This window comes from Carassius gibelio, chromosome B24 (genome assembly GCF_023724105.1).
Source record: "Carassius gibelio isolate Cgi1373 ecotype wild population from Czech Republic chromosome B24, carGib1.2-hapl.c, whole genome shotgun sequence".
In the NCBI taxonomy this organism is placed as follows: Eukaryota; Metazoa; Chordata; class Actinopteri; order Cypriniformes; family Cyprinidae; genus Carassius; species Carassius gibelio.
Window position 1 is genome coordinate 14,724,093 of NC_068419.1, and position 21,192 is coordinate 14,745,284.

General features: G+C 37.0%; 1 protein-coding gene across 1 annotated transcript in view; it reads left to right on the plus strand.

The window, feature by feature from the left end:
• The first annotated feature begins 1,439 nt into the window (after window positions 1-1,439).
• pou6f2 (POU class 6 homeobox 2) overlaps window positions 1,440-21,192 on the plus strand; it is a 93,180-nt gene continuing 73,427 nt past the window's right edge. Inside the window, exons 1-2 of the mRNA XM_052596695.1 lie at window positions 1,440-1,731; window positions 20,739-20,830. Of these exons, the coding sequence (XP_052452655.1) occupies window positions 1,575-1,731; window positions 20,739-20,830 (249 nt within the window). The 5' untranslated portion in view covers window positions 1,440-1,574. The remainder of the gene's footprint in view (window positions 1,732-20,738; window positions 20,831-21,192) is intronic.

The following is a 21,192-nucleotide window of genomic DNA, read 5'->3' on the forward strand; positions in this document are numbered from 1 at the left end:
ACATTGTTGCAAAGTATAGAGTATTGACCAAGCGAGCCGCGCCGCGAATGACAGCTTAAACTCTTCCTATTGATTAACATTTTCATAGATTATCATGTGTCATATCAAACTCTCATGCACTCCATCTGATAAGCACATTAACAGAGGCCCCACGGGCTCCTGTTCATCGACCACCCCGAGGATGAAGAGGGGTGGGGCCCCCATCTCAGGCTCATTTGGGCAGAAACGACTCTATAAATAAGGGAGCATAAAAAGAGAAAAGCAGCTTTTTTGCCCTCCCTGTGTCTACACATTTGTTTGTGTGTCTCACCATCAGAAGGGGTGGGGGAGGTACTTCTGAAGTGCACGAGAGAGGGAGAGAGAGAGAGAGAGAGAGAGAGAGAGAGTGGAGGTGACATCTTGAGCAAGTCTCCAGAGGCAATCCCAGGCTCACACCAGCAGTGCTCACTTGATGTATCTGCGCTACCCACACTGGTTTTTGGGCTTTGTGACAAGCATGCACTGACTGATCTCACATAACTCTCTGGCATGCTCTAACTGCGCGTGGATTTGAGCAAAGTTAGATTTTTGGAGCATAAAAATTCAGATATTTTTCTCTTTAATCTGGAAGCACCCTTCTGGTAAGTTTCTTGTTATATAACTTTTTCTTTTTTCTTAAAAAGACTCTATTTGTTCTTATGTATTTGTTGAGCTATTTTCTTCGTTTGTTAATAATTATTTAGTTAACTTTATTGTATTTATATCATATAGAAAGTGGATAATAATTCTTCGGTAGAACTCTAAAATGAATACTTTAAAATAAAACAATCGTGCTAATTGTAATCCTGCTGCTGATTCTGTCTCTTATCATTTAATTTAAAGCATTAATTCTAGAGTATATATATATATTAGCACTTCATTGAGAATGTAATGGCCCACTTCATTCAACTTTAATTTACATACTCTCTCAATACTCACGCTGAATGTTCTCATCCAATTAGAGGTGATGACCCAAAGAGCAGTTTTAGGACTGTTTTATTTAAAGTATTCATACATTTAAATATCATCTTGAAAACCAAGGTTGAAAAAACGACATTTTAATACTCATTTGCATTCTTACGTTTAACTGCAAAAGCTTTTTCTAAATTAAAACAAAACCATTTTTGACTTGACAAATGTGACACGTCTATATGTAGTATAAGTGTTCTATTTTACTGCTGATGGCTCTTGGTGATACTCATGAAAATGAGTCATTTGACAAGTGGAGCATTTTTAACCAAAATCTTTTTAAATTTCTGCCATCCACAAGAGCTCTTCAGCACTACAGCCAGAAGCAACAACCATCAGAAAAGAGAGAGAGAGAGAGAGAGAGAGTGCAAGCGCTACCATAGAGAGTGTTAGAAGAGGTGGTGAGTTTCAGAAAGCAAAGAGAGAGAGAAAGAGAGAGAAAGCGGGGAAATGAGCGGGCATGTGTGTACTTGAGACCCACTGAGAGTGAACCAGTGCACACCAAAGCTAACATCACTTCTTTTGCCTTCCCCCCCCTCTCATTGTCCTCCCGACCTGGTCCTTCCTCCACTCGCCTCCAGGATCCGATGATCACAGGGCAGCTGAGCAAACCGCTGCTCCCTCTGCGTGCCGATATGGACGCCTGCGAGCTGCGGGATGACGACAAAGCGGCCAGCCCGGACAGCGAGCTCAACGAGGAGCCCTTGCTGCTGTCAGCTGACACAGACTCGGAGAAGATGTATGGTAAGTCCAGCCTTCATCCTCCTTGTTACTGTGCGTGACTCCTGGGGTCATGCGCAGGGAAACTTAACACCAGCGAGAGTGTGTTTATTTGTTTGTGTTTGCGAGATGCTGTGGTAGAAAGTGCTTGAGCAGAGAAGATAAAAGTTGTGGTTTAGTTGTAGGTGGATCTGGTGTTTAATGATATATGTGTTTCTCTTACTAGTTTTAAATGCTGAGAGACCTCAAATTACGTCTTTGTGAATGCAATATATTCCAGTTTATTCCTTAGAGTTAAGCTGGCTTTTTATAGACTGTAAAAGTTCTTCTCTAAGTTTACCCTGTGCATTTTGAAATGCATTTTTTTGCTGCTAATCTATCAAATTTCTACTGTGGAAATCTTGTGGTGGAAGTGTCCTTTTCCTGTGATGCTTGGTGGGGTGCAGCCATGCGGTATGTTGGGACCAGTTTTTTTTGTTGGTGTTCATAAAGCAGAAAAATGTGACAGAATCTGGGGCAAATAGGCAACAGGAGACATATAATGTACACGCACACACACACTCGCACACACACTCATCTGTCATACAGGGTGACATTTCTTCACATTTGAGATCTCCTCGGCTTAGGCTGGAGATAAAATGAGAGAAAGTGAAGAGGCCTGAGGGAGAGAAATGTGATTGTTGTGGCTCCACGGCCTCATGAGGAGTTCAGATCTAAGCAGACTGAATTCTATATTCTTGATGAGGAGCAGCATACACCCTGAATCTCTTTAAAAGACACTTGATGTTTCTGTAATAATAATAAAACAACAGTCAATATAATTATTCTAATTTTTATTTGTATTTATTATTCTTATTTCTTCTTTTTTTTTTTTTACTTTCTAAAATAGCACTTTTTAAAAATTATATTATGTATATGTGTGTGTGTGTGTGTGTGTGTGTATACTGTATACATACTGATATAAATATAGACAGAGAGAGAGAGAATTTTATATTAATGTTAATTATTATAATTATGAAAAGTTATTTTTCAGTGTAGCACTATACGAGATTTCAAGTTTTATATTGTTAATATTCCAGAATGCTTGATGAAGTTTAATTTAAAAACATTTAAAAATCCCTTTGAACATTGAACAGGCTCTTTAATTATGCTTTATCTTTGTGAGTACAGAGCATACTTAATCGAATTTTGGCATATTTGATGAGCACTGACACAAAATGTATTTAAAAATCTTGAAATGTTGGAATTAATTAACATCCTAAAATAGTGTGTTCTTCCGTGTTATGTTAAAATTTGATGTTCCTTGCCGCCAGAATGATCGCTCTGACCTTGTTTAACAGGGAAGAAAAGCCTAGAAATCTTTAACTGCTCAGCAGTGATATAAAGTAGTGTGAAAAGACAAGTTTCAAACCATTTGGACTTGGTATGCATTGACGGACTGTTTGCTGTTGTTGTCAAATTTGCAGCATTAATGAAACACTTTAAGACCTGTGTAACTTTGCCGCTGGCTTCGTTCAGACAGAATTTCATTTTTAAAAGTTAAACACACATAAGCCATGTTTCAGAATCAACCTGCAATATTCTCGGAGTTTACAGACTCCAAACATCACATTTACATGTATTTTCACCTGTGATTTATGTTCTATAGTGCCACACAGCACATAGGAAGTTTTATAACTTTGTGTTTTTCTTGCATGTTCTTTTCTGCTTTATAATCTTCTACCTTAAAAAAATAAAATAAAAATAAATTAATAAAAATAAAATAATATTTGCTGTTGTGCTTATATATTTCATTCTATGTGGATAATACTGAATTTGGAATAATTTATTCTTATTTAAGAATTAACTTTTATGACAGAAAAAAGAAGCACAAGTGCGAACATGCACACAACACTGATACATTTTTAATATGCTTTTTATTAGAAAATTACAGTCAACAAGCTCTCAGAGATGCAGTACAATATTTCAAATGAATTTAAAAGAGCACATACATAAAAAGGAGTGAAGAATAACCTCTTTATTGAAAATCCAGCCTAATAGAGTGACCTCCTCAGAACATTTAAATGCTTTAGAAGTGTTTGCACTCAACCTCGAACGTGTCTGCTGTTATTTGCATTTATTCTTTGTAATTACCAGCAGTTTATCTCATTAATATTTCTAAAGCTTGTTAATTCAGTTGATACGGTGCAAAGTCAGGCTGGATTCTGTGCTTCAAGTTTGATATTCAGTAGCTGTGACTGCATCTCCCTCTTGTCTGCGTTCATAGTTAGACTGACTGATGCCCGTAGGGAGCTTTTCTATCGCTTTCTATGCTAGAACTAACAGCATTACATTAATGATAATAGATTCTGTTCCACTGCCACTTACCTGATCATAATAAACATTTAATGCTGTCAAATATCTACAATAAAATCCAAACAATAATTGTGTGAAATATGCATGCTTTTTTATTCACCACATTTTAGAATATCTCATATCTCATATTTAGAATCTCTCTCTTAGCATGTTAATACAGAAGTGTCTAATTTTCGTTTTCGCTACATTATTTGTTTCAAAATGACTTAACAGGTTTAAATGATTCATATTTTACGAGGTCACAATGATGAATTATGAAGCATTATTGCCGAATTTACGTCGTTTCTTCGTTCTATAATAACCTTGCATTTGATGAACTGACTCAGGTGCTCGGTCCTCATTACAGTCCGGTGTGAGCTATCACTGAAGCTATGTTACATTAGACATTAAAAGAACAGAATAAAGAGTATTGCTTGGTGTTTTGAGATGAATTATACATCAAACATCAGCTACCCCCTTATGTGCAGCAAACGCACATAACAAGAGTGTATGTGTGTGTATGCGAGGGGCGCGTAGTTTAGAACGCGGTAGACTGAATTTTTGGAGAGAATGGATTTGGGAGCGGGACTGCGGGCGGGCGCAGTGTAGGCTGTCACCACGGTGATGGTGTGTCACCACGGCGGGCCTTTTTGCTGATTTGATTTTGGGAGTTGGGGTGGGGTGGTGGCAAGGGGGGCGTTTGTGTCTGATCCCCGTCCGAACCTCTCTGTCAGGCCCTGATCAGTCTTGTGGTTCCCGCTGTCAGTCTGATGAATTTTTTAGAATATCCCAAGGCAAGAAAAGCCCAGTTACTGTTTCATAATGCCAGTGTTACAATTTTCTTTAATAAGCATCAAACCTGCTTTTGTTTGCTTGTTGCTTTTTCTCTTTACGCTCAGCTTTACAGCTCTTTGTCTATCTGTCAATCTATTCTTTTTGTAAAATCTCACTTTTTTGCACGCTTTCACAAACACATATGCACACACACACTCACAGTTTTGATGTAGGCGCATTCTTTTTCAGACCTTTTTTTGTTGTTGTTGTTGTTGTTGTTGAATCAATACATTTCTCTTTTTTTATCATGTGGTCAGACTAGGTTTAACATTATTAAAAAAAGATCGGCCTTTCTTTTTAAGGCCTCCTAATGGAGCATCCCTGTTCTTTTCTCGCCCTATGAGAGATGCACCAGGTACGAGCCGTGGGCAGTGCCAAGGGGCTGCTCGGGGCAAATGGACACGGCTGAATCTGTCCTTGGGCACTTCTGCCTATCAGAGAAATGCCTGAAAGGTCACTGCACTTTGGTTACAGAATTTTTTTTTGATGGAAAGATGTGAAATAACAGGGGAAATAAGATGTGAAATAACATGAAAACGAAGTGCAGGTTATGATCATTTGTGTTTTCATTAACAATTTATTTAAACAAATTTTTTGATGTCTTAAATGTTCCTTGTTAAATATTGCCATAATGTTATATAAATGGCGTATCTCTCATAGGGCAAGAAAAGAGCAGGGATGCTCCATTTAGTAGCCTATATATATGGTTAATTTTCTTAAATAAGTAAAATATGTTAAGTGTGTGTGAATGTATGTATATATATATATATATATACTTAATATGTTAATTAATATGCAACTCTTTTTAAAAAATATGTTTTTTATAATGAAAGCAAAGACACAACTTAATTGAAACCATCAATACATTAAAATAATCACTTTTTAGAATTATTTGTGAAAAATGCAACTCTGTTTTTGAAACCATCTGCCATTATTTTAATATACAGTACATTATGAAACCCCAAGAAACACATTTGAAACAATTAAAACAGTTTAAAAATAGAACAGTTAAATGGAATGAATCTGATAAGTTAAAAATGCACTAAACTTGATGCATTTACTTGGACCATTTAGTTAAAACTTGGTAGATTTATATTATTTGCGTTTATATTCTAAATGCTTATAATCTGAATTTAAAACTTCATATTGAACATATTTTTCCCATCAGCTGCGTAAGATTTAAACTGAAGTGATTTCTTTTTTACGGTTAGACATTGTTTGATTAAATCATCTTCTGCTGCCCTCAAAGGAGGTTCTGAACGTTTAAAGGCCACAGAAATGCAATACACATGTCTAGCGACTCAACTGATGCTCGACAAATTGATACGCGGCATTGAGTGAGCTTTTGCATCTCCTGTTTGAAAAGATCTGACCAAGAGGATGAGGAAATTAAAAAGACTTCTTTTCATCTCTTGCCTAGGTTGATTTTCAACACCGATTGAGTGTAGGTGATGATAACAAGAACGTCGCCTAAATGTTTTTCAATGGAAAATTCAGCATAAAAGGCCGCGCCAAAGAATCACTTGTGCATGTATGGACAAATGTGCAGTCTAATTTCCGCACAAACGCATACGTGTAACAGCCGACAAAAGCCCGGCCTTGACATATGCTTTCAAAAGTTGAAGGGGGGTGGGGGGATTCTACAGGAGTATGAAGGGCCGCAGAGAGAGATGGAGAATATGATGGGCCTCGCTTTGTGTGACGTGGATGGAACATTCTGTGGGTTTTGTCAATCTTTAGGGATAGATGTTAACTCTTTGTCAAAGCTCCCAAAGAAAGCATGATGAGAGTTTGTTCCAAGGACAATAGAGAGAGTGAAATATATAGATGGTTTAAAAAAAAAAATTGTGATGTGGTGAACAGAAAGCCAATGAATTCCCTCGAAAATATGCTTTGTTTTATACTTATAAAGTGTTTTAGAATCTAAATATCTTTTCTTTTCTTTTCTTTGTTACCTTGAATCATTGTCTACTCACTCCAACAATGTATAAAAAAGTAAAATGTGTATTAAACGGTTAGAAAATGTTTAAGACCCAGCTGCCTTTATTCAAAAAAAAAAAAAATCCTTGACTGATTCATCAGGCCTGCTTGGATGGTGTTTATGATAAAAGAGGCTGATATGTTCTCAACCGCGTATTTATAGTGTCAGCTTTAAACCTTTTTTGTTTCTTTCGGAACAAGAGTATGACTAAACTTAAGGCCGCCGACTTCAGAATAGCATCTTTCTCCTTCATCTTCCTCTCACTTTCATCTCCCAGTGTTGTTCGACCTCCCCCACCTTTTTTTAAAAAGCTAATTTCTCCAGATTCCACTCCAGGTATCACACGCAAACATCCCCACCAACCCTGTTCCTATTTATTGTCAGGTACATTAGCTGCAAAAGCAGTGGTTAGGAGGCCAAACTCCTGTTTTTTCGCTCTTACTCGCAAAATAGGAGATGGCTTGTGTGTGTGTGTGTGTGTGTGTACAGTGTCTGTCTACTCTTTTCTAAGAGACCCGCCTCCTCTCCAGCATCCCAAGACAAGATAATAAGGCACTCGGAGGCACAATCCGGCATTATATTCAGCCACCAAAGCCTCATCTCTTGTCAGTTTGCATTTTATTCGGGCCCAGGATGTAACGCTTCTATCATCAGCCTGTCAGGAGGAGAGGACCAGAGAGAGACAGGGCCACTCATTTCATACACTTAACGTCCACGCCAAATGGCCAGCACTTATACCGATTCCACCGAAATGGAGGACACGTTCCAGCCCAGGGGTCACCTTCAGCCGAGAGAACGGGAAAAAAAAAAAAAAAAGGCCCGAAAAGATAAAAGAAATGTGTATTGATTTGTGTAATTGAAGGGGAGTTTGAGAGGAAAATGTATCTGTTGTAGACAAGAGAAGAGCAAGAAGGTTTATGACTCAATGCACTGTTCTTTAAGAGGAGAACGTACCGTTCAAGTGGAACGCGCAACTGTTTGAGTCTGGAAATTGTATTTTGAGCTGAGAAGATGTGTTTTGACAACCAATTGTCATTCAATTCAAACCCTGTGCCATACATTAGCGTGTTTTAAGGTTAAGTCTTCTTTATTTCTATTGAGCTTTATACAAAACAGATTTGTGACCCTGAACCACAAAACCGCAAAATCTTAAGCCGCTGGGGTATAATTGTTGCAATAGCCGAAAATACATTGTATGGGGCAAAATAATAGATTTTTATATTATGCCAAAAATCATCATGACATTAAGTAAAGATTATGTTCCATGAAGATATTTTGTAAATTTACTGCTGTAAATATATTAAAATGTTTTATTATTATTTTTAATACGCATTGCTAAGAACTTTATTTGGGCAACTTTAAAGGTGATTTTCTCATTATTTAGATTTTTTTTGCACCCTCAGATTCCAGATTTTCAATGAGTTGTATATCCTAACAAACCATACATCAATAGAACGCTTATTTATTCAGCTTTCAGTTGATATAAATGAAGCTCAATTTCAATAATCGAAGATGCAAACTTCAAATATGATGCGAAACCTACTGTAATCAGTTCAGTGTTAATTCAGTTTAGTATGATAACTGTGTAAAGCTATTCAATTATGAAATGAGCTCAGTTCAGCTGTAAGCAGCTCTGCAGAAGGCAATAGTATCATTATTCAGCTCAAGTCAGTTCAGCGTTGATTCAGTTCAATAACAGTGTAAAAGTTTCCAAATTCATCAATTATTAAACAAATTTGATTCAGCTATAAAGCAGCTCTCCTGAAGAACAATAGTGTTTAAATGGCTAGCCACAAGCAAAACACATTAGTTGCTTGGTCTGGTCCTTTTTCAGCTTTATTTATGCTCGTATATGCACACGCACATACACATTAGCTTCTTTTGCTCCCTCTAAGGCCTCCGAAATAAAAAAATAAAAACACACACACACACACTTTATGTTTGTGTAATCAGCTTAGCTGAAAACAGGGAGGAGGGGGTTTGGTGCTAATGCAAAGGGCCTTGATGTGCCTCACTCAGGTTAAGTAATAAAGTGACACAGACACAGTCTTTTAAATAAGGCTGGCCCTCTTTAAATAGAGCGCACTAGCCCCGAGTGCCTCTCCTCAGGAGTTAGATCTCATTATAGGGCAGGCTCAGGCCTTTAGTTGGCTGCTTTGAGCTGGGATCTGCCCCCATCTCCCTAATGCATGCCTACCAAGCATGTGTAATCCACCGGCTAATGCGTCTGTACCGCCAGCGGCTACAGATAAGATGCTATTCAAGCAGGGAGGTGGGGGCAGGGGTTGGGCGGGAGTGGTCTGGGGTCCGCTTTTGTTTTAGAAACATTCTGCTGGTAGGGTCAGCGAGGACAGGGGGAAATTAATTGGCACTTCCATCTCAAGTTTGTAATGGATGGAGGAAGGCGTTTTCTGCACAATAGATATTTTGGGTTGTTCCACAAGTATACAAGTATATACACTGGTACCAAAACCGGTATCGAACCTTATTCAGAACACCGTGTACACTTACCGTGTTCAGTTTGGTGTCTGTAAGATTTTTAATGTTTTGGAAAAAAAGTCACTCACGCACACCAAGGCTGCATATGTTTAATAAAAAATACTGTATCTGTTTACAAATACATTTAAAAATGTACATTTACTTCTGTGAAGTTAAAGAAGAGTTTTCAGCAGCCATTACTCAATTCTTCAGTGTCCCATGATCCTTCAGAAATTGCTGATCTCATGCTGAAGAATAATTTGTTATTATTATCAGTGTTGAAAACAGTTGTGCTGCTTAATATTTTTGTGGTAAATAAAAAAGAATGTACGGTAAAATATTGTAAAAATGCTACAGGGAAAAATAGGTTAACAGCAAATGCCCGTACTATATACAGGGAAAAACTGACCACTTTACATAACCAGACATTTTATGTAATTTTATGAAAAAAAAATGCTGCTAATTGCAGTTTTTTGAAGCAAAAAAAAAAAAGAAATAAATAAAAAAAGAAAAAAAGGTTAAAATTACAGATTTTCTTCTTCTTCTTTTTTTGATTCTTTAAAATATATGACAGCATTTATTTGAAAGGCAATATAATTAAAATAGATTTTTATTAATTAAATACATCGTCTCTAAATAAAAGAAGAAAAAAAAAACAATCAGGAAATTTTTTTTTGTAGGAAATACCATTTCCTTTATTACTCTGAATGTAAAAAGAATGCAGTATTTACAAACAGTAGAACAAGACCTGTTCTCCACTGAGAAATGGATGAATGTTCACTCACAAACATTCACAAAAATTCTCCATGTCACTCTGCATGTTGCTTCCATCGCGTGGGATAATTGAAGCCGTCAACTAATCATACGGGAAGAGAGGGTGGTCATCGCTGGATGAAAAATGACAATCTTGTGTTTGTCTGGCGCGATGCGAGGCGCAGTGCGTAGCCAGTAACTAGAGTCTGGATGTCCTTCACAGACCCTTTATTATTTATGATGGAGTCTCTTTGAGCACTGACCAGTACTAATGCATAACCCCCTGTCCTTCTACCTTATACCATCCCTTTGAAACCAAAGATTGAGGAGATGAGAACCAGGAGAGACTGTGTGTGTATGAGGGGGTAGAGGAATGTGAGTGTTTGCGTCCGGCAATCCACAGAACTTATAATGTGATTTTTTTTTTTAAGACATCCTTCCTGTTATATTTAAAGCTCAGGGTGTCGCTCTTCTAACGGAATGGAGTTCTAGAGCTTCAAAGCTCCAGACTTTCCCCGCAACCTTCATTTTGTGCGAAGACAGGTTGGAGGATGACCTTGTGTATGGGGGAGTTGGAGAGATTCGCCACGCTCGCGCTCCGATTGCTTGTGTTTATGATGATGTCTATTGATGCTGCCGAGTGACCTGGGAGAGAATGAGATGACTGCTTTGGAAGAGATGAGGAACGAGAAAAATAAACGCGAGGGGAGGAAGTGTGAGACTGTAAAAGGGAATTGAGGTTTACGATATAGTTTGTTTTTTCATAATCTTATTGAACATGAACATTTATTTAGATGTTCCATACACTGCCTCCTCCTCTTGTGTATTTTACAGGATTAGTTCAAGCAGAAATGAAAATTACTCACTTTCATGTCTTTCGACATACTGTACTTTCTTCTGTAGGACACGAAAGGTGATGTTTAGAAGGGTGTTTTGTGCTGTTTTTTCCCCCAGTAAATCATGAGCAAGGTTTTCAAGGTATAGTGACTAGTGTATAGTGATGGTTCAACCAAAGAAAAATTTAATTTCATTGTTATTTGCTTACCCTCATGTCATAATTTATTTATTTTTTCCGTGGAAGATAAATTTACAGTCCTGTTCCTCATGTACATACTATGTACTTATTATAGTAATTACTATAACTATGTAATAACTAGGTACTAACCCTGAACCTACCCCTAAACTACCCCATGTAGTTACCTTGTATTACCAGAACTTTCTTAGATAAATACACTGTAAGTACACTATAAGTACATGTTAGTACACGTACTGTAAAATAAAGTGCAACCGATATTTTGATAAATGTCAGTGTTTGTTGCCCATACAATGAAAGTCAGTGGTACCTTTTTGCAAATGTTCTTCATAAAAATAAAAATAAAAATCAACCTTTGCAAATGACATTTAAATTACCCATTTTTAGGTGAATTAATGATTTAATCTTCAGTGGTAGACAACGGTTTGAAAGTTTGGGATTATTAAGATTTTTGAAAATTTTTTAATAAAATGTAAAATTTAAAATATTATTACAGTTTAAAATTATTTTGACTTTTTTTTTGTAATTTATTCCTGTGATGGCAAAACTAAATTTCCAGCAGCCATCAGCTTTCAGAAATCATAACATGTTGATTTGGTTTTTATCGATGTTTAAAACAATTCTGCTTAATATTTTTTGTGGAATAATTGATGGATGTTTTTCAGAATTCTTTGCTGAATTAAAAATCCAAAACAACAGAATTTCTTTGAAACAGAGATATTTTGCTCGTGTCTTTATTGCAAATCTGTCACATATTCTTTTTTACATAACTTTTAAGGTAGTGTACGCATACTGTAGAAGGCAGATTCTTTTAGTCTGTCGTATTTGTTCATCGATGTGTGTGCAGTGAGAGACGACTGCGTTAGAGGGAGGTATGGACACACAAGTGTGGCTGAATGGCCTTAGGGTCAGTGGGCGATGTGCTGGCCGTGACATGTGGGCATCTGGCATGTTGCTAACACCATCCACAGAGCTCTTGCTGTCACCCCACAGGCTCCTCTAAACCCCCACTTGCATTTCTACACATGTTATAAACACTGACAGAAATGACACGTTTGCATGTGCAAGAAACGACAAACATGGAAATCGAATATTTGCACCGACCTAAGCATGGGGACGGAGACAAATTACGCATTTTTAAGAGGACAAATGTGGAAAAATGTGTTATTATACAGTAGTAGTGAGCAAATAGCTGTTAATATCCTTATTCACAAAAAGTCAGAGAGTGCTTGCTAAATTGCCGTACAGAACACGTATAGAAAAAGAGAACGGGATGCACTGAGAGAGACGCCTTACAAAAAAAAAAAAAAAAAAAAAAAAAAATGGCGAAATAAGGAGAGACCTTTTTGCCCAAGACAAACAATGTTGGAGGTCAGGAGGCGGAATCCTATTTGCCACAAATATGCTTAAGGTAATTTAGGAAGAGCTCTGCATCAGTGAAAAGCACGGCGACCCCGGCATTTTTTCTGTCTTCGCTCTAAAAGGGTTTGATTTTCTCCAGGCAGGGTTGGCCTCAGATCCTGGCTTTGCAGATGGGCCTAAAAGGATGAGGAGTCATGTGGATGGATCTTTGTCTCTTTCAACCCTGCGGTAATCGAGTTGACATTGCCTGAGGATGAGAGAGAGGAAAGGCTTCTTCAACAGATGTGGCCGTTTGTGTGTTAATGTTCAGATCACGCAAAATCAACACCCTGTCCTTCTTTTTTTCCAAGCCTTTCCTTTGCCTTTTTTATCCGTCCTTTCTCACAGATGGGTTCTGCGAGTTTCTATCACTCTTTTAATAACATAAATGCCCTTTCCTCTGCCCCCTGCTTTAATTCTGTTTTCTTCTTTCCTCCCTTTTCTCTACTTTTTGTCTTCACCTTGGTTTCTCCCCCTCTGGCGTTCTCCGCTACATTGATCCATCCCAATGTTTGTATATTTTTATTTTTATATAAAAGCAGTTCTGAACGAACTTCTCCGCTGCTGGGAATCCAAAGCTTGCTTTTATTGAGCTTTTGGTGAAAGAACACCTTTCCGTTTCATTAAGATTTAAGCTTCTTTTAAAGTTTTTGTTCACATGGGAGGTTTAAAATAAGAAGCTATGTACTTTGACATGTCGTACAGATTTATGGGGATTTACATTAACCTAATTATAAGTGCTTGTTATAAACACATATCTTATAGAAACACATTAGGATTTCCCTGCCAATGGAAGACAACGACAATGCTTTTATATTTATCTCATTATATCTTTGAATGTCAGCTGTCAATTGCATCATCACACTCAATGTATCCGTTTACCTGATTGTGCTATTTCTGCAGTAAATAATACATGTAATATTAGTGTACTATAATGTATTGCAAACTCAGTGCACTTGAGTTAATCCTCAGTGTGTGTTTGTGTGTGTTTTTTTTAAAGGGATGCTTGAAAATTACAGTTATGGCCGATACAAATAAGCTAATAATTATTGTCATGAAGTAGCCGATAACCAATAAATTACTGATAATTACGTTTTATATAATTTTGTATAAAGACATGAGAAATAAAACACTGAAATAAATGATTTCAGAATGCTACAAGACAAGTGAATTTAGTCTCCCTGAAGCGTTAAAATGTACACAGTATGAGAAATTGTTATTATATTTAACTTACATTAGTTACATTTTATATATATATATTTCTAAATTATTAAATTAAAAATAAAGGTTGGTATGGATGCAATTTCAATGTAAAAATAGGGGATCTGAGCATACGCAATTAAATATGATGTATTGGCCGAAACAACTACATAGTATACAGTAAGTCTTTACAGCATAACCGATTTTGTGAATCCTTAATTTTTATAAATACAGTGCATGGATTCCACTCACTCAGTAAGTTCAAATCATGCAGGCTACTGTTTGAAATATTTCTCATTACATAATTCTTATTTATTCCTTGCAATATAAGCATTAGGCTATTATTCCATTCCAAACATCGCCTATGTCTGTTTCCCTGCTTTCAACTGCCACATTAACAAAATCAATAACCCAACAATTTGAACACAATTGGTTGATTATTGACGGGATTTAGGGTTGTTTTAAATGTGACCTGTCAGTCATGTGGCCAGGGCTTTAAACTTTAAACTCTTTGTAGCACCAATGCAATCCACTGTCTTCCGTGCTCTTTAACTTTGATTGATCCTGTTGTCAACAATACATCAGCATTACTTAAAAATGAAAAGTGTGTTATGTGCCCTAAGCAAAATTATGAATCAAATCATACGCTCTGTGCCAATACAGTTAAATGTGTTTCGAAGAGGTCACTGCATCAGGCTTAATGATTTATATGTACAGTGGCTTCAATCTAAGTCATATTTTAGATCAGAATGGGAAAGATCAATACACCACTAAACATGTCTTTCAGTTGGATTGGTTGGATCAATGGATGATGCAGATAATATCATGTACTCTATTTTGTTATAACTCAACACATTTATGGCCCGGCCCTTTCAGATCGTCGTGGCTTTTACACAGCACAAAAGCAAATGGCACACTTACCGTGTTCTTTGTAATTCAAATTGGATGAACTGCATGATAGTGAATGAGATGATAAATAGATGAAAGCTCACAAAGCGGACACACACGTGCGGGGTTGTTAAAGATCAGGTTTGGGGGTCTGTCAATTCTGAATAGCCTGAAAGAGCATCTCTCCCCATCACTGAAGTTATGACATAATGTATTTCCTTTTGAAAGTGTTAAAGCCGCTCTTTTATGGAAGGAAAAATTGATTATAAATGTCTGCGGGGGCGAAAGCCAACCTCTAACTGAGCACTTGACAATGACTGTTTAATACAGCCGTGTCCATTTAATGTTGCCATCTGAAAGAAATTCGTCACTAAACGAGAGGACAACAAAAACATTGCTCTGGGTAATTTTGTAGACGCTGTCCTTGGTGAAGGGGGGACAGTTGGCATTGAAATGTAACATATATATATAAGATCAATTAATGGCAGTTCAGGGTATGGCAGACCCATCATGCTGAAAACATATTTACCACTCAAGTGGTCAATGGAAGTGAAGGTGTTTAATTGATTCATTTGTCTGTATGCTATGTTTATAATAACTTTAATACCTATGTTGCCTTTAAAAGTTTGTAAAGTAAAGAGATTAATAAAAAAAAGATTTATATTTCAAATAAATTCTTGTGTAAGCAAATGCTATGCTAAACTTCCTATTCATAAAAGAATCCTGAAAAATTACACACAAAAAATATTAAGCAGCACAACTGTTTTGAATATAGAAAATAATAAGAAATACGAAGAATCATGTGACACTGAAAAAGTAATGAGTGAAAAAAAAAAGTCCAATTTCAAGTCCTGAAAGCATTGGCCATTTAAAATGTATTACAATAGAAAACGTTTATTTTAAATTGTAAATCAGATACAAATTTAAATTTAAAATTTGTGATCAAATAGATGCAGATATATTCAAATAAAGTTGCTGTTTACTTCTCCTCATGTTTTATTTGGAAGTCTATTTACATTAATATTACTTTTATGTGCGTTCATTTAGCAGACACTTTTAACCAAATCTCTTAATAAGGTGTGACATATCAAATACTGTTTCTCGATCCAAGCCTTTCCTCATTTTCATGTGAGAATACTGTCCCAAGAGCCAATTATGAACAGCACAACTTTAAATTCATTGTGTAGACTGCATTCTGAATACCAGTATTTGTATTAAAGTTGAATCATTGTTGAATCATGACCAACTGAGATTTTGATATGAAGAAAAGGAAAATTCCGTACTGCTACAACATTCTGTCTTAATGTCTTAATAGTCTTGCATCCTTACAAACAGAGCTAAGAACTAAAAGTTAAAGAGCTAAAGGTACTTGCACATTGAGTCGGAAATTGAGTCCGTTTTTATTTTTTTCGCATTCGTTATCCTTTCCCATCAAAATGCTTGCTATGGATGGGAAAATGCAGAAAATTGAACTTGATATGAATTTTTTCATTTTTATGAAGGAGGCAGTGTGTAAATGTGATTGACAGCGTGAGCTCATATTTACTTTTCAATGTTCTAAAATTTTGGACGAACATTTTAGACTCGGTGTGCAGTGGCCTAATCACCCTTCCTTTATAAAACATGCCAGCCTTTGAAACAATATCAAGCTGCACATAACATCTCTTTCAGAGCTCTTTGTCTCACCCCTGTGTTGAGGAAGTTTTTACAAGCAGTTGAACTCTGACCTCTTGGTGTCTTAGCCACTTTATCAGAGCGAGCTCATCCAGACTCAGTAGGCGAGGTTCTCTCTCTCTTACTATCAGTCTGGATCTCTGTTGTGTTGTGTTTAACCTGCTAGAGATAGGGCCACACTGAGGAGATTACAAATGAGACACTGTCTGACCAGCGCAGAGAAACAGCTGCCACCTGCTGTGTGGGAGGACGGACCGATCTTTCATAATATGCTCAATTATCAATACCTCTATAAATTAGTGAGCGAGGCTGAGTATCGTTAATGGACCTCGGTGGTTTGATAAGTGGTTTCTTTGGGATTCTGTACAAGTCTGTCAACCTTGAGAAGCGTGCGTACGTATTCTTTTGGACTCGTTGTCTGCGGGTTTATCGAAACACCCTCAGGCTTTTAAACCCGAGCAGTAACTAGTACTAGCAGTTCGGCTGCTAGTACATGGCCTTTAGTTTGGTTGAGGAAAGCAGTGCATCCCAGGAAGAATTCTCCTTGGGTTGAGTGTGCATCAGGACTTTAGACACACAATGTCTTCAGTATTCGAAGGGTAATCCACTTAAAGTGCAGGCTGTTTTAATAAACAGGTCATAAGTACAATAGGATTGGGTAATAAGAGTGAATCACTGTTGATAATCCCCAGACACTCCGTCACTCCTCCATCAGCTTTTTAATTTTGTTGGATGGAGGGGGGAAAAAACAGAGTGAAACCCCCTTGAGATGAGGGGCCTGTACATTTATTCATTATTGATCCCCCTTTTTCGCCACCCGTTCAACTAAAATGTGTTAACTTTACTATTATTTGCAAAGGGATCAAGCGTTCCCCACTCATCCAATGAAAGACGCTGGTTCGATAGGCCACGGTTTGCTGCTTTACTTATAGATGTGATATATTATTCACAACTCGCCAAGTTACACCAGAAGCATCAATGCGTAACGGAAGCATTATTTATATATGATATTGTCATGTGCTCTGTCAATGTGATGCTCCTCATCAATTATACAGCACAGCGACTCCTTTGATTAGACGTGGGATCGGCTTTGTTTTTCATTTTTGATATCGAGCTCGTGAACATATGATAATGGAGTCTGACATGGGAGATTTTCCTCTGATGTTTGTCATTTGCCGAAGTTTGAGATGAACGCGTCGTCGCAGCATCATTAGTGCCGTCGCTCATCTGGAATATCAAAAGGGGACAATAGAGCCCTGTGATAATATGTGATCAACCCACAATTACAAAAACACTGGTGATAATACAAAACTTTGTTTGTGTCAAATCTCTGATTTGATCCTCATTATGATCAGACAACACAGCAACTCCAAATCCAGGTATGATTATTGTATAAATCTGACATTAAAATGCACAGGACTTGGGGGTCGGTAAATGAATATACTTTATATATAAATTAAAACATTTAATTTAGCAAGGGGGCATTAAATTGTGGATGACATTTACAAAGTTAGTACATTCATAATGTTTACAAATCTATTTGAAAAACCTGTTTTCAACATTAATAATAATAATAAATGTTTATTGAGCACCAATTCAGCAGAAATAAATAATATTTTAAAATATATAAAAATAGAGAGTTATTTTAAATTGAAATAATATTTCACACAGACTTTTTACACAATATTTTCTTTAAGACAGTGTATGCATAAATTAGTATGAAAGCTTAGCATGAAATCAAATATAAAAAATAGAGGCATTATTAAGCAGGTGCATGCATTTTTTTAATGAAACATTTATTTAATTAAATTTATTTTAAATAATAATTTATTTTACATTTATTTTAAATAATTATGAATATAGCCTAGGTATTTTAATATAATATTATTTTCTTAATTTCATTTTTATTTAAATGATTATTTATTTATGCAGCTAAAATAATAACTCTCACTATCACTCATTATCCAACAGAAGAATACTGTCACTGTCTCAGAAACTGTCCGAACTAAATTATTTCATTTTTGAGTTGTGACACATTTCTTATTGGCTTTACTTCTCTGGCTCAGTTTTCTCTCTGGCAAGATTTATGTTTGTGCAGGCATTCGGAGGAAACCAGAACTAACTAATCATAAGCTTGTGGTGTTTAAGAACACACATCAGAATGGCTGACCGCTAACCAAACAACAGTGGGTTTAGGCATTCCTCAGCTGAGCGGCCATCAGCAGATGTTCTTCACAAGTGTGCTGGGGAGCTTGATTACAAACTCTTTTATTAGGTTTGATCGGTGTGTGTGTGTGGAAGATTAGGGCCAGGGAGACAGGTCTTTACCGTCTAGTGGTCTCTGGAATAATGAGGATATGTTACCATGGTGATTCTCAGAGAAGCCTCTGTCAGTGTGAAGAACCATTCAAAATCAGTTGCTTTGTTTTTCTTTCGCCATCGCTGCCTTCCTGTTCCTAGTTTTTAAATGTACAAGAACTGCGTGGAAGTGTGGAAACAACGTGGAACAGACTCGGTACCTGATAAAAATGTAGTAATGACACAAGTTGCTGCAAGCTAGTTTTGTATGTTTTAATCTATCAAGTTTTTCATAATGCAGTTGTTGACAGAAGTCAAGTCAAGTCAAGTCACCTTTATTTATATAGCGCTTTAAACAAAATACATTGCATCAAAAACTGTGTGTCAATAATGCTAAATGATAGTTAAAGGCAGTTCATCATTGAATTCAGTGATGTCATCTCTGTTCAGTTAAATAGTGTCTGTGCATTTATTTGCAATCAAGTCAACGATATCGCTGTAGATGAAGTGACCCCAAATAAGCAAGCCAGAGGCGATAGCGGCAAGGAACCGAAACTCCATCGGTGACAGAATGGAGAAAAAAACCTTGGGAGAAACCAGGCTCAGTTGGGAGGCCATCTGGTCTGGATACGTACTGGATCCGGGTGACTGCAGTGACCCTCTGATCTGGATACAGACTGGATCTGGTGGCTACGGTGACCTCGTAATAAGAGAGAAACAGACTAATATTAGCGTAGATGCCATTCTTCTAATGATGTAGCAGAAGGAATGAAAGGGGGGAAAAAGTACTGTATATGAGCGGAAAAAGCAATAGGTTGGATTTCAGTAGAATCTGTCCGTGACCATGAACCAAAGGCAGTTCATCACAAAAACAGATGACTAGCTTTAGTAGACATGCTTCTCAGTGCAGCATTAACAAGCTGAGACCTTGCCTGATCCTTTTCTGATGGTTAAATAGCTATTAATGGAATAGGCTATATGAGTTAATTATACACAACAACAGATCTGAATGAGGCAGTATTCAAGTGATGAACTTCCAACATCGCTTAAAGAGGATCAGCTAGCCACATTTTTATGAGCTATTGTAAGCAAATAAATAAAAAGATTGAATACTGTATCTTTAAAAAAAGTAAAGTGATATAATTTGACAGTCATGAACTGATAGTTGAGAGCATGCAAAGCAAAGTGTGCCATTCTCAAAACGAATTACACAATGAACTCTTAAAGGGGTCATCGGCTGCCCATTTTCCACAAGTCTTTAGGGTATTAATGGGGCCTTTATAACATATTTTATTCAAAATTTCTCAAAGGTAATGTAAAACCCTGTCATAAACAGCTCTACACACAGCAACCCGTTTTAGTGTATGTTTCTTTAAATGCTAATGAGTCTGTTCACCCCGCCCCTCACTTCCATTGTCTGGCAAGCGGTTCACATGAGACTTTTCAAAAGTTATTAAAAAACAAATGTGATCTACTGCATCTTCAGCGGCTGCTATGTTCATTACTACATCCAACAACAGAACACCTCAGTAGCTTAGGAGACATTCTTTTCTCCACCTGCTCCGACTTCGAAACAATGGCAGACTGATGACAGCTCACTTTGATTATCATTGATTATTTCATGAATATAAAGTTTTTAAAAAAAAAGTTGTTTATTTGAAATATAACTCTTTTACAACAATTTAAAAGTCTTCTCTGTCACTTTTTATACCTGGCTCTTCAGGTTCAGTATATACTGTGTGTGCAGGGCACGTGTGCAGTATTTGTGTTGAAGCGCAGCATCTCATGTCAGCTCTGTGTACATTTGAATGTGTGTAAGTTGACAGATCAGGGGAGAGCTCCGGCATGTAAACTGATGTTAGGTTTGAGTTGCTGAATTAAGGAGATGCTGTGACGTGCACGTAACAGTGCTGATGTGTGCTAAGCAGAAAATACATGGTGTGCAGACTCTTTTATTGGGAAAACGTTTTACTACAGCAGTTACAGAGCACCCTACTGAGGGCTCACTGCCGTCACAGCATGATACTGTCTCTGAGTGTTTGTGTATGTGGTTATGGGAAGGGGAAATGGAAGAATTTATTGAAAAGGATTTTTTATTCTTTAAGAATGGACAAATAAATCTATCTTTTGCTCTCTCTCTCTCTCTCTCTCTCTCAGGTGGTCGAGTTGGTTCAGTTCAGTCTGATGCCAGCAGCAGTCCCACAGAACATGGTCATATGACTCACCCCACGTACCCTGTTGGACCACAGGTGAGAAAACACATCTTTACCCTTACACAATTTCGTGAACACGAAATGGCATTCACAGCCCATTTGGAATGTGACATATTTCTGAGTAAAAAATTAATGTAGGGCTTGAGTTTATCAAGTAACTAATAGGATCATAAAAAGTGAGTGTTACATACTAGAATGGAACCAGAGGGTCAGTAAATTTGGTTAGCATTAGAGTTACTCTCCAGCAACGACCTGCATGACTAACTAAAACTAGCTTTGTTCCTTAAAGGAATACTCCTCCCCAAAATGAAAATTTTGTCATTAATCACTTAGCGCCAATGTCGTTCCAAATCCGTAAAAACTTTGTTCGTCTTTGAAACACAAATGAAAACCATAAG